This window comes from Nycticebus coucang, chromosome 13, assembly GCF_027406575.1.
Source record: "Nycticebus coucang isolate mNycCou1 chromosome 13, mNycCou1.pri, whole genome shotgun sequence".
In the NCBI taxonomy this organism is placed as follows: Eukaryota; Metazoa; Chordata; class Mammalia; order Primates; family Lorisidae; genus Nycticebus; species Nycticebus coucang.
Genome location: NC_069792.1, coordinates 61238871 through 61254107, shown reverse-complemented (window position 1 = coordinate 61254107; position 15237 = coordinate 61238871). Strand labels below are relative to the sequence as shown.

The window sequence follows — 15237 nt, the reverse complement described above, 5'->3', positions numbered from 1 at the left end:
GAGGTAGATATATGGAACAGAATAGAGAACCAAGAAATGAACTCAGCTACTTACTGTTATTTGATCTTTGACAAGCCAATTAAAAACATTCAGTGGGGAAAAGATTCCCTATTTAACAAATGGTGCTTGGTGAACTGGCTGGCAACCTGTAGAAGACTGAAACTGGACCCACACCTTTCACCATTAACTAAGATAGACTCTCACTGGATTAAAGATTTAAACTTAAGACATGAAACTATAAAAATACTAGAAGAGAGTGCAGGGAAAACCCTTGAAGAAATCGGTCTGGGCGAGTATTTTAACATTCTAAAACCAAATTTTTAATTTTTCCAAACAAGCCTTTCAAATTTCTATTGTGTGTTTTTTTAAATTCCTATTGTGTTAATGGCATCATTATCTACTTAGTCTTTCAACAACGAAACTGACATTCATTTCTTCTGTCTTTCTCTCATACTTCTGATGATACTAAGTCTTAATAGATTTTTCTTTTGAAGTATCTTCATTGTCTTTATTCTCTTATGTTTTGAAGGGAAGGATTTGTCAACACCTGTTACATTGCCTAGCACTGTGCCTTTGGTTGAGTGAATGAATAGATATGGTATGTATGTGAAGTATGGGGAAGAATATTATAGATTGGGGGAACCCTAGGGAAGTCAGATCCACGTTTAATGAGAAAGAAACATAAAGAATAAAATGGAAAGAAAATGTTCTTGTTACTGCTTTATAGAAGAATGCCTTGTATATAGTAGGTATTTCTCAAATGAAATAAATGATCAAATATTGATTAAAAATCGATTCTGCCTTGTAGGTTTCACTCTCAAATTCATATTGTAAGTATTAAAATTGTAAAGTATCAAAAAAATTGATGACTGAAAGATCCTAAAAATGCTAAAAGAAAGGACAAGTAAAAAATAAATTAGAAATTACAAGAACAAGTATATATTAACTACTAATTATTGGCATGAATTTCTTTTTTTTTTTAAGAGAGTATGTCTGGGGTTAGATGATATCTCAGGGTTGTTTTGATTTGCATTTCTCTAATATATAGAGATGATGAACATTTTTTCATGTGTTTGTTAGCCATTCGTCTGTCGTCTTTAGAGAAAGTTCTATTCATGTCTCTTGCCCATTGATATATGGGATTGTTGGCTTTTTTCCTGTGGATTAATTTGAGTTCTCTATAGATCCTAGTTATCAAGCTTTTGTCTGATTGAAAATATGCAAATATCCTTTCCCATTGTGTAGGTTGTCTCTTTGCTTTGGTTATTGTCTCCTTAGCTGTACAGAAGCTTTTCAGTTTAATGAAGTCCCATTTGTTTATTTTTGTTGTTGTTGCAATTACCATGGCAGTCTTCTTCATGAAGTCTTTCCCCAGGCCAATATCTTCCAGTGTTTTTCCTATGCTTTCTTTGAGGATTTTTATTGTTTCATGCCTTAAATTTAAGTCCTTTATCCATCTTGAATCAATTTTTGTGAGTGGGGAAAGGTGTGGGTCCAGTTTCAGTCTTTTACATGTAGACATCCAGTTCTCCCAATACCATTTATTGAATAGAATGGCCCACATCACAAAATCTCAAAACTGCAGATGCTGGTGTGGATGTGGAACACTTTTACACTGCTGGTGGGACTGCAAACTAGTACAACCTTTCTGGAAGGAAGTATGGAGAAACCTCAAAGCACTCAAGCTAGACTTCCCATTTGATCCTGCAATCCCATTACTGGGCATCTACCCAGAAGGAAAAAAATCCTTTTATCATAAGGACACTTATACTAGACTGTTTATTGCAGCTCAATTTACAATCGCCAAAATGTGGAAACAGCCTAAATGCCCACCAACCCAGGAATGGATTAACAAGCTGTGGTATATGTATACCATGGAATACTATTCAGCCATTAAAAAAAATGGAGACTTTACATCCTTCGTATTAACCTGGATGGACGTGGAAGACATTATTCTTAGTAAAGCATCACAAGAATGGAGAAGCCTGAATCCTATGTACTCAATTTTGATATGAGGACAATTAATGACAATTATGGTTATGGGGGGTGAACAGAAAGAGGGAAGGAGGGAGGTGGGTGGGGCCTTGGTATGTGTCACACTTTATGGGGGCAAGACATGATTGCAAGAGGGACTTTACCTAACAATTGCAATCAGTGTAACCTGGCTTATTGTACCCTCAATGAATCCCCAACAATAAAAATAATAATAATAATAATAATAATAATAATAATAATAATAAAAAATGGAGACTTTACATCCTTCGTATTAACCTGGATGGACGTGGAAGACATTATTCTTAGTAAAGCATCACAAGAATGGAGAAGCATGAATCCTATGTACTGAATTTTGATATGAGGACAATTATGGTTATGGGGGGGGGAACAGAAAGAGGGAAGGAGGGAGTGGGGTGGGGCCTTGGTGTGTGTCATACTTTATGGGGGCAAGACATGATTGCAAGAGGGACTTTACCTAACAATTGCAATCAGTGTAACCTGGCTTATTGTACCCTCAATGAATCCCCAACAATAAAAAAAAAAAAAAAAAGAGAGTATGTCTGGCTCTCTTGCCTACGCTGGAGACCAGTGGCACTATCACAGCTCATTGCAACTTCTGATTCCCACCTCAGCTTCCCAAATAGCTAGGATTACAGGCACATGCCACCATGCTTGGTTACTTTTTCCTTTTTTTAAAAAAATTTTTGGAGAAATAGTATTTCCTTATGTTGCCCAGGCTGGTGTTGAACTCCTGGCTTCAGGTGATCCTCCTGCCTCAGCCTGCCAGAGTGGTGGGATTACAGACATGCACCAGTGTGCCTGGCCCTGCTTACTTATATCAGTGTAGGTATGTTGTTGAGAAATTGGCATAAAAATAATTTGGAAGAAAATGGTACAATTTGAAAAATTGTTACATAAGATACTGATATTTTGGTTAGGGAAAATGTGATACATGTGTCAGAAATTTAACTATTCTGTCAATCTGTTTAGCTATTTGGGCATTTGGTAAATTGTCTTACTTTCTACACTCTTAATAAAAGGAACTAGGGGAGTATTTTAATCTTCATTTTAAGTGAGTATTAAGTAGTGTCCTGAATATTTAATTTTGGCATAAATATTTGAGGAATTCCACCTGCTTTGTTTATTGCTGTATCTTCATTGTCTTTTTCAGTACCTGGTACAGAGTAGGCACTTAAATATTTGTTGAATGTATAAATCATAGAATGTTAATGCTAGACCAGATCTTTGTAGGTAAGCTAGTTTAGTGTTTTCCAAATTGTACTCAGCTCTCAGGAGGTACTTTTAGGGGCATTTTCTTCAAACAGTGTAGAACTGAGTGGAATGAGGAACACCATTATTACTTTTATCTTTTTTTTTTTTTTTTTTTTTTTTTTGAGACAGAGTGTCAAACTGTTGCCCTGGGTAGCTGCTGTGGCGTTACAGCTCACAGCCACCTCAAACTCTTGGGCTTAAGCAATTCTCTTGCCTCAGCCTCCCAAGTACCTGGGACTACAGGCGCCCACCACAACACCCAGCTATTTTTTGGTTGTAGTTATCGTTGTTGGGCAGGCCTGGGCTGGATTTGAACCCGCCAGCTCCCATGTATGTGGCTGGCGCCCTAGCCATTGAGCTATAGGTGCTAAGCCTACTTTTATCTTTTTAATACATTGGGCCTCATTCTAAAATTTTATTTAAGAAAAAGGCTTTTAGTGCTAAAGCATATTTATAAACTATTTTACTGGTGACCGGAAAATGAGACCTCGATCTATGTGAATTTCCTAAAATCACATAGTTAGTAGCTGAGATGCAGCAGTAACCCACATTTTACCCCAGGGCCAGTGTCAAAGAAAAAGATCCCAACAGTTCAAAGTGAAGCACTCTCAGGGCCTTCCTAGTTTTAGAGGCAAGAGCTGGTCAATGATACTTATGTGACAGGTAATATGGATACAAAGCAACCACTATTGTACCACACAGTGATACTCTGTGCCAGGTGATACAAGGCAACCGCTATTGACATAGTCCCTACCATACTGGTGCTTATATTCTAGAGAAGGAGTTTTTCATATCTAAATGAAGAGAAATAGTTGTTATGAATCGGGGCACACAATTATTCACTTATTTACTCATTCATCTAATATATAGTGTGTACCTCTCCTAACTGTAGCTCTCATGTGCTGCGCACAAGGTGTTATGTAACAGTGGATGAATCTCAGCCTTTAGAGGAACCTTGGATCAGATGGAAGAGACAGAGCATGCTTATACTGTTTCAGGACAGTTTGGTAAGCTCTGTGATGGGTTAAATATGGGAGACTGTAAAGGTTCTAAGAGATACCTAATACCTCGCTTTTTGTGATTCAGGAAAAGCTTCTCTAGGAAGTAATACCCAAGTAGAATCCTGATAGAAGAGTTAGATTTGCTGGGGAAAGTGGAGAGGTGAACCATGTGGTGGGAGCTTCATTTTTCAGCTGGCTTGCTCAGAGTGTCACTGAGCACCCTTGCCAACTTCAATCAGAGCAGCTGGGTCTATTCTATTTTCTCATGTTTCTGGGTAAGAGTCCATTTGAAGAGATTCTAAAGCAAAAAAAAAAAAAAAAAAAAAAATTGAAAATCACCATATTAGAGGATTACTGATGAACTTTAGTAATTTATATTAGCTTATATGTATGTTTATTCAGTTGTGGGTAGCCAAGAAATAAATTGCCATGATTGAGATTGATTGGAAATAATTCTCATAGGAGAATATTCACACGGCCTTTGCACAAACACTATAGTATCCCTGATAAGTTGTAGAGTACTATTATGATTATAGTAGAATGTTGATGAAAATTATGTAATGAGAAAATGGCTGTTTCTTTAATATTTTAATTATTACATGTTCAAAATAGAGGGACTTTAAAAACTAGACCTTTAGCAATGCATGGTTCTTGCCAATTAAGATGAAATTCAGGTACATATTTAAAAAGTCACTTTTAATTGGTAAAAATAAACATTAGAATTTCTTTTTTTCTCCCACAGTTGTTAGTTTTTAATTATCTTCTGCAGCCTATTTGGACTTAAAGTTTTCAGCAGGAAAAAGCAAAAATTAGCAATATATTATATTATTGTAGATGGACTGAATCTGCTGTTTAACATATGCATTACATTGCATAGTTACCATTTTTGGGGTAGGAACACTTAACATCGGCTCCTAGCATTTTTGAAAAATACAGTGTATTTATTGTTATTTATTTATTTTTTTGAGTCAGAATCTCATTTTGCCATCTTTGATTAGAGTATCTTGGCATCATAGCTCACAGCAACCTCAAACTCTTGGGCTCAAGTGATCCTCCTGCCTCAGCCTCCTGCAGTGCCTGACTATTTTTAGACAGGAGGTCTGGCTCTTGCTCAAGCAGTCTACCCACCTTGGCCTCCCAAGTGCTGGAATTACAGGAGTAAGCCTCTGCGCCTGGCTCTGTATATTGTTATTAACTGTAGTCACCATATTGTACAATAGAGCTTTTGAAATTATTCCTCCTAACTGAAATTTTTTATCCTTTAACCAGTGTCTTTCTTCTGTCTCCCCCAAATATCCTAGCTCCTGGAATTACAATTCTACTTTTCAGTTTTAGAAGATTAATTTCTTTAGATTTCACATATGTGTGAGATCATGTGGTATTTGTCTTTCTGTGCTTGGTTGATATCACTTAACAAAATGTCCTCTAGGTGCATTTGTGTTGTAACAAATGGCAGGATTTCCTTCTTTTTCTAGCCGAATAGTATTTCATTGTGTTTATATATCATATTTTCTTTATCCATCCATGAGTGGATAGATGTTTAGGTTGATGCCATATTTTGACTATTGCAAATAGCATATTTGAATTTCTATAAGAAGCTTAAACATAGTGAGTCAGTCCATATAATTTTTTATTATGAGTAGTGTTAACATGAGGTACTAATGTTAAGAATTTGTACTGCTTATTCCATTTTCCCGTCTGGTTCCTCTTCTTTTTTACACTGTTTCTATGTTGAGTTGTGATAGTAGCTGAAGACCATTAGGATAAAGTATATAGGGGACCTGTGAAGTATAGACAATGGAATGGAAAGGATGTGATCATTAGGCATGAGAAGAGAGGAAGCCAAAAAAAAAAAAGAAAAAGAGAAAATGACATATTGTTTCATTGGGCTGAAGGTGGTAAATAGGGGAAGGCAAGCAAGTAATGGGAACAGGAGAAGGAAACTGAGGGAAGATGCACAGAAGAAAGGTACGGACCGTGGCTCAGGGATTGCCGCCCTAGTTATTAAAGCATCATGTTACTCCTCTGCCTCCTGGTGTAGTCTGTATTTTCAATTATATCTTTCTTGTTTCTCCACCCAGTGGAATATTCAAAGACATAGCTCCTTACTCCTATTTATAAGTGTCAAAAATATTGGCCCCCTGTATCCTGCATGTTCTATGCCCATGGATCCAACCAACCCCAGATTGAAAATATTCAGGAAAAAACCCAACACATAAATAGCAATTTAATAATAAAAAAACAATACTAATAATAAAAAACAATACAAATAATAAACTAATGCAGTGTAACCATTATTACATAGCATTTGCATTGTATTAGGCATTATAAGTAATCTGGAGTACACTGGAAGATATGCATAGGTTATATGCGAATAACACTATTTTATATCAGGGACATGAACATCTGTGGATTTTGATATGCACTGGGGTCCTGGAACCAATTCCCTGTAGATGCTGAGGGATAACTATACAGAGAATTGCTGGGTTCTGATACAACCTGCAAGTCCATACAATGGCTTAATCAAGATTTTTTACATTATGGCTGAATTAAAACTTTGTATTGCTTAAAATTTATGTTCAGGCACACTTCACTTTGTTGTGCTTTGCAGGTATTGAATATTTTTTATAAATTGAAGTTTCGTGGTAACCCTGTATCAAGCAAGCCTATTGGTGCCATTTTTCCAATAGTTTGTACTCACTTTTTGTCTCTGACTCATGTTTTGGTAATTCTCATAGTATTTCAGAATTTTTCATTGTAGTAGTATATGTTATCGTGATCTGCGATCAGTGATGTTACCATCGTAATAGTTTTGGGGCACCATGAACTGCGTCCACATCAGATGGCAAAATTAATAAATGTTGTGCATATTCAGACTTCTCTACTGTCTGGTCATTTCCTTGTCTTTATTCCCTGAAACACAATAATATTAAATATTAATAACCCTACAGTGGCCTCTAAATATGAAGTGAAAGGAGGAGTCACACAACTCTAATTTTAAATCAAAAGTTAGACATGATTACGCTTAACGGGGAAGGCATGTCAAAAACTGAGATAGACCAGAAGCTAGGCCACTTGTATCAAATTGCCAAGTTGGAAATGCAAAGGAAAAGTTCTTGAAGGGAAATTAAAAGTGCTATTCCAATATACACAGATAAAGCAAAATAGCCTTATTGCTGATATGGAGAAAGTATTAGTGGTTTGGATGGAAGATCAAACCAGTTACAACATTCCCATAATTCTGTGAAGGCTGAGAGAGGTGAGGAAGCTGCAGAAGAAAAACTTAAAAGCTAGCAGAATTTGGTTCATGATATTTAAAGAAAGAAGCCATCTCTGTAACATTAATGTGCAAAATGAAGCAACAAATGCTGGGTAGATTTTGCAGCAAGTTATCCAGAAGGTCAAGCTAAGTAAGATAAAAGATGAAAATGGTTGCACTGGACAACAGATCTTTTCAATGTAGATGAAATAGCCTTCCATTGGAAGAAGATTCTATCTAGGACTTCATAGCTAGAGAGGAGAGTCAGTGGCTGGCTTCGAAAGATAGGCTGACTCTGTGGTTAGGGGCTAATGTAGCTGGTGACTTTAATTTGAAGCCAGTGATCATTTATCATTATGGAAATGCTAGGGCCCTGAAAAATTATGCCACATCTACTCTGCCTGTGCTTTATAAATGGAAGAACAAAACACCAGTGATAGCACATTTGTTTATAGCATGTTTTACTGAATGTTTTAAGCCCACTACTTAACAAAGGAAAGATTCCTGTCAAAATATCTCTGCTCATTGACAACGCATATGGTCACTCAAGCGTTCTGATAAAGATGTACAAGGAGATGAATGTTGTTTTTATGCCTGTTGACAAAACATCTATTCTGCAGTCCATGAGTCAAGAGGTAATTTTGACTTTCAGGTCTTAACTATTTAAGAAATAAATTGTGTGAGGCTACAGTAGCTTTAGATTCCTCTGATGGATGTGGGCAAAGTAAGTTAACTTTCTGGAAAGGATTGATTATTCTTGATGTCATTAAGAACACTGATGATTGGCTGGGCACGGTAGCTCATGCCTATAATCCTAGCACTCTGGGAGGCCGAGGTGGGTGGATTGCATGAGCTCAGGAGTTCAAGACCAGTCTCTAAAAAAAAAAAAAGTAGCTAGGTGTTGTGGCGGGTACCTGTAGTCCCACTTACTTGGGAGGCTGAAGCAAGAGAATCTCTTGAGCTAAAGAGTTTGAGGTTGCTACGAGCTATGACACTTTGGCGCTCAACTGCTGGTGACTGAGACTCTTTCTCAAAAAACAAAACAAACAAAAAAAAATATTGGTGATTGAGAGGAGGAGGTCAGAATATCCACATTAGTAGGAGTTTGGTAGATGTTGATTCTAGCCCTCATGGTTGATTTGGAGGGATTGAAGACTTCAACGAAGGAGGAAATAACTGCAGATGTAAAGGAAATAGCAAGAGAACTAGATTTAGAAGTAGAGGCTGAAGATGTGACTGAATTGCTGTAATCTCAGGATGAAACTTGAATGGATGAGGCATTGCTTCTTATGGATAAGCAAAGAAAGCGGTTTTTGGAGATGGAATCTGTACCCAGTGAAGATTCTGTGAAATGCAGTGAAATGACAGTAGGATTTAGAATATTCCATGAACCTAGTTGGTAAAGTAGCGTCAGGGTTTGAGAGGATTAACTCCAGTTTTGAAAGAAGTTCTGTTGGAAAAGTGCTCTCAAGCAGCATCTGATGTTTCAGAGAAATCTTACATGAAATGAAGAGTCACTTGATGTGGCGGACTTCACTGTCTTATTTTAAGAAATTGCCACAGCTACCCTGTCCTTTAGCAACCACTGTGCTGATGAGTCAGCAGCTATCAATCAACCTGAGGCAAGACCCTCAACCAGCAAAAGGTTATAACTTGCTACAGGTTGGCATGATTAGCATTCTTTAGCAATAAAATATTTTTAAAGTATGGCTTGTACATTGATTTTTTTAGATATGATGCTCTTGCACACTTAATAGACTACAGGGTAGTGTAAAATTAACCTTTATGTGCATTGGGAAACTAAAAATTTGTGTGACATTTGCTTTTAGCATTGGAATGGAACCTAATCTGTAGTATCTTCAGAGTATATCTTTATCTAATATTAAACTAATGTTTTCAGCGAAACTCTCTTGTCTTCATCACTAGTCTTTACAATCAATGTCATGGTTAAAGAACAGATGTTAGAACATGTAAATTATTTTAGTTGTTTAACTTCCTAGCTAGAATTAACAGTGTCACCTTTGTTCCCTTATAATCCTGCATAGGATAATCTGCTTTAAATTCTAGTTTGGTTATGTTATTTCCATGCATATTTTTTTTCAGGGGTTCCTCATTGCCTGGATTGTCCTTTCTTATTTGCCAGTAGTCTAAAGTCTCTTCATTTTTCTCCTAGTATCTACCACTGGGTCATAGATATTATTCAGTTAATGTTTGTTGATTGAATTACTTTAAAAAATGTGTGACTGAATGTGAATGAACTCAGATGAATTGAATTCTGCGAGTCTATTGTTATCTGTTACTTTTCAGTGTTTTTAAATATAACAGTTTTAAAATTTATCTTTAGTTTGCCAGTCTTAAATGTATATTGTGTGTAATTGGAGGCATAGTGTATAAAACACAGAAGAAAGCTTGTTTCTATTAACTAGATCCCCAGTCTATATTATTACCAAGTTGTCTTGAGTGTACCTTGAGATCTATTGAATTTATTCTTTTCTGTTCCTCTTACCCTCACTCTAATCCAAGCTACCAACATCTCTATTTTAGAATGTATGAATTGTTATTCCCTTCCGTTGAGACCAATAGATAAAGAGACAACTGCTATAGAAACAACAAATTGTTATACTCGCAGATTCCAAAAGGGGTCACAGCATTTATAGGTGGCTATGGGGGGGAAGCATCAGGGTCAGTCAGAAAGTGGAAGGAGCGGGGGAGAAAAGTGAGCCAGAACCTTTACTGTGGTTTATGTGAGAAGGAACAGGTCAGCAGGGTAAAAAGGGTTTAGGATTGTTTTATTTTGAATGATTTCATTAGGTTCTAGAGCAGTAGTTTTCAACCTGTGGGTCGCGACCCCTTTTTAACATTAGGAAGGTTGAGAACCACTGTTCTAGAGCATAGCGTCTGTCCATGGTTGTCTGGTACCTGGCCCTGGGTGATTAGGCTGTGGAGGGTGGCGGGTAGTGACCATGGAGTATAACCTTGTAGACAGTTGGATTAAAGGCTCTCGATCAGGTGGTTGGCACATGAATGACATGGTCATAGAGTGGTTAGTTTTGCTAGTTAGCAAGGTCCTATATGTCAAAGCATCAAAAATATAGAAAATAAAAAGATGTGCATGTTCTACATGTATTGACTAACCTAACATTCTAACTGGTCTTCTTATGTTCACTTGTTTGCTTCCCTACAAGGTAGCTTTCATTAAGCAGCTAGAAGAACCCTATGAGTATAAATTACATCATGTTATTATTCTGCTTAAAATTCTTGTTCCTTGAAAAAATTCTCTGACTTTTTTTGTATCTCAAGTAATGCTCAGTTTCCTTACCTGGGTTATGAGGCCCTTCGTGGTCAGGCTTCTTTCTGCATACAGGTGCCTCTCCATTATGTTTTACTCTATGTTCTATTCCAGGTACACTAATCTTTCAGTGTTTTGAATATGATTTGTTCCTTGTCTCCTCAGGGCTTTTGCATGGGCATTTCTAAGTGCTTGGATGTTCTGTATCTGGCTACCTTTTTGGCAGTCTTTGCATCTTAGCTTAACTGTCACTCCCCTGGGGAGGCCTAAATTAGGTTCTCTGTGTTAATTTTTTATTATTTCTTTACTCATTGCTTTAGTTTGTGCATATAAGAAGGCAGCTGCTGGATGTACTGGAATTTGTAATTCAGTAGAACACAATGGAAAGTGGACATTTTATTGTAAAAGCTCACTCACATCTACTTTCAAAGTTTTTTCCATAAACTTGAACTGTTACCTGCCACATACTCCAGTGCTTCTCAAGTCAGTGGCTATTATAGAATAGGAATATATTCCATTCTTTCTGTTAACTAGGAACAGTTTTACTTGCAGAATGGTGAATGCAAAATAAAGTTACAGCTAGTTTATCTCATAATATCCTTCCTTCTTTTCTTGTCACAGTAATTATATTTATTTGTGGGTTTAATTCCCTAATACCTATGTATTTTATGCTGGTTTATGCTATATGTCGGTCACAATTGTGGACGTTTGATTCATCAGTGCTTACCAAACATCTTATCTAGTGCAGGGCCTAAGTGGATGGTCAGTGAATGAATTTGGCTGTTTAGTTCTACTTGCTTAAATACTTTTCTGTGTTAACATTACTGAGGGCATGTTTTATGAAATTGATATGCTGGACCTTGTTGATCCATCTACTTGATTGTGTGTTAGATGGGCCACAAATTGTTTTTTTGAAGAAATTTTACTTTTCCAAAGTGTTCTTTTGACTTATTCCTATGGACAGAGAGAGCTCCATTTTCAGGTAGCTGCCCAGGTTAGAATTCTAATTTTCTTTTTTTTTTCTTTCTGAGACAGTCTTACTTTGTAGTCCTCAATAGAGTGCTGTGCCGTCCAACTCCTGGGCTTAAGTGATTCTCTTGCCTCAGCCTCCCAAGTAGCTGGGACTCAGGCGCCTGGGGCAAGGCCTAGCAATTTTTCTTTTTCTTTTTTTTTTTTTTTGAGGCAGAGTTTTACTTTGTTGCTCTTGGTAGAGTGCTATGACATCATAGCTTACAGCAACCTCCACTCCTGGGCTTAGGCCATTCTCTTGCCTTAGCCTCCTGAGTAGCTGGAACTATAGGCTCCTGCCACAGTGCCTGGCTATGTTTTTGCAGTTTGGCTGGGGCTGGATTTGAACTCACCACCGTCTGTATATGGGGCCGGTGCCCTACTCACTGAGCCACAGGCACTGCCCAGGCCTGGCTAGGTCTCTTCTCTGACTCAGGCTGGTCTTGAACCTGTGAGCTCAGGCAGTCCACCCACCTTAGCCTCTCACAGTGCTAGGATTACGGGTGTGAGCCACCGTGCCAGGCCAGAATTTGTAATTTTCATAGCAGCTGTCCGTTTTACCCTTAGCATTGCTGATTACTTAGTGTATATGGCAAGATAAAATATGCATTTTTCTATGTGTTTTTCCTTGAACATAATCTTGAACTCACTGTTACTTAACATGATTGAAAATTTTGAATGAGAAAATTTATATTTGAAGAGATTTTTCTGAAGGATATGCAATCTATCTTCTGGAATTAAGCTGAACTCTGAGTCTGCCACCTGTAGAGCTTTTAAAAGACATTCTGAATTAGAACCTTAGAGGTGTGGGGCCTGGGTTACAGGTGGTTCTGGTGGTGGACAGCCGGGTCTAAGATTGTGTAAAGGTTTCCACACAGGTACCCAGACCACCAGGAAGTTTATGTAAAGAAAACTTAATGTTTCTCATATGGTGAAGTTCTAAATACCTGTGTTAGTTTCATTTGTTTGTAAACAAGCACTTTTCTTAAATGGCTTGGTGGGATTTTATGAACTTATAATAATGTACTTTCTATTCTCAACACCTAGCAAAGCTAAGTATGTCTGGAAATTTAAGCTGTGAGATGGGGAGTAATGGGAAGTATGGGTAATAAGGTAGACTTTGAAAAGTCTTATATGTCACATGAAGCAGGTAAGGCTTTTTTGTTTTGGTAGTAGAGAGTCATTAGAGCTTTTTTTTTTTTTTAATTAGGAGAACAGTATGATTAGCTTATTTTACTTTTGTTTTAAAGTAACGTAACATTGTTAACTGTATGTAGCATAGATTAGAATGGGGGAGAAAACTATTGACAAGGAGACCAGTTGGGAAACAAGTCTGTTCGAGAGGTAACAAGTATCGGTAGTGATAAAACAATTGAATTCTACTAGTGAGTTCCAACTTAAGTTCCAACTAACCTGCTCTACCTTTGACTTCAAGACTTGCTAGAATTGTAAAGGCTTTATTGAGAAGTCTTCTCTTAACTGCCTCTTTCAGTGGTTTCTCTTTGTATCATGCTTTCAATTTTTTATTGTTTCTTTTATTTGTTCTTATGTTTTATCTTACATTGGTGACTGGCAAAGTAATCGTAGCTACTATTTTTGATTTTAATTACTAGATAGAGTTACCTGCTAAACTAGTTGTCCCCTAAACATTACATACTTGTTTTTTCTCCTCTATTTGTATGTTTTGCTTATGGTCTTTGCATTTTATAGAATATTTTTGCCTATCTTCACCCATATTGTGGAACTTTAACTTTTTTCATAATCTCATTCAAATCTCACCCTTTCCACAAAGTTCTCTCTGATGGCAACATCATGGTCACTTCCTCTTTAGAGCTCTTGTAACATTTAAGTTGTATACTACTTCATTTATGTTACCTTGTATTTCCTGAATATGAATTCCCTGCCTCTTTAAATTAGGTAAGATTCCTTATTCATTAGCATATATAGCATACTGTTGGTAAATATTAATGGAGATGGTCATTTGTTTCGTTCTGAATCTTCCTGAAAATAACTTGGCTGTAAACATAGTTTATTCTGCTCTGGAAGATGTAAAACTTCAATTCAGAAATACTTAAACTTGTTAATAATTTTAATTAACTGAACTAACCAAAAAAAAAAATTATAATTATTTTTCTCCAGAACTTTCAAAGACCAAAATGAAAGAAAATTTAAAATAACTTTTTTGCCCCACTGAAATACAGAACATTTTAATGTTGAATGTTAATATTTGACTATAAAATCTTTTAGAAAATTTGTGTTTAAAATGTTAAGTAGTAAGTCCTTTGCCAAAATGAAGCCTTACTTTCTTCACTCAAAACATTTGGGCCTCTTCTCTAATCTTGTTAAATTTGTTTTATTAAAATCTTGTTAAATTTCATCCAGGAATTAAAGCTTAATTATATATAGTTGGTATTCTTTATATATAGGCAATTCTATATACAATAGAAATTTACTCATTTATGCTTACTTATCTGAACATTACAAAATGTTAAAAATAACTTTGTATTGGGATTAAGAAAGGATTTTCTTTGGGGACTAACTAAATTTAATTGTTGATGTATTTTTCTTTAGCCCATATGTTGTAAAATACTATGGCAGTTACTTTAAGAACACAGACCTCTGGATTGTTATGGAGTATTGTGGAGCTGGCTCTGTCTCGGACATAATTAGATTACGAAACAAGACAGTAAGTATTGACACTGTTTTGCTAATCACATTTCTAAATATTCATAATTTAGAATCTGACTAGACAGTATTTTCTTACAAAGAAAATGTTAGCATGGAAAAAATAGATTTTAAGTGGTCTAAAGGAATCTAGCAGGTGAGAACCAGCTATTGATCTTTCTATGGCGTATTTAGGAATCTCACAACTGTTTAATTTATTTATCAGTATAATTTTTGTAAGTCCTTGAGAAACTCTACTATAATGCTTCTTCATTTGGAACCTGTGTATGATATGTATTAGGTGAGTTCAATAAATCATAGCTAGAATTTTATTTAAAGTTCATAATAGTCATGGTATTTTCTTATCCTAAGTTATCTATATTACAATTTATGGCAGGTAACAGTTCAAGTTATATGTTTCTGAATTTTAAAAAAAATTGAAAAAATTTTACCTTTATTTTCCCAGTTTTGTCAGGATGTGTGAAAGTGATAGAGCTAAGTTTTATATCTATATTTAAAATTTTTAATTTTTGTGAGATGTCCGTTTTACCCTTAGCATTGCTGATTACTTAGTGTATATGGCAAGATAAAATATGCATTTTTCTATGTGTTTTTCCTTGAACATAATCTTGAACTCACTGTTACTTAACATGATTGAAAATTTTGAATGAGAAAATTTATATTTGAAGAGATTTTTCTGAAGGATATGCAATCTATCTTCTGGAATTAAGCTGAACTCTGAGTCTGCC

At 36.1% G+C, this 15237-nt stretch overlaps 1 protein-coding gene across 2 annotated transcripts in view; it reads left to right on the top strand.

The window, feature by feature from the left end:
* The window catches only part of STK3 (serine/threonine kinase 3), a 393987-nt gene that overhangs the window by 72124 nt on the left and 306626 nt on the right, over positions 1-15237 (top strand). For both annotated transcript variants that reach the window (XM_053559237.1, XM_053559238.1), the window contains exon 4: positions 14396-14510. In XM_053559237.1, the coding sequence (XP_053415212.1) occupies positions 14396-14510 (115 nt within the window). The remainder of the gene's footprint in view (positions 1-14395; positions 14511-15237) is intronic.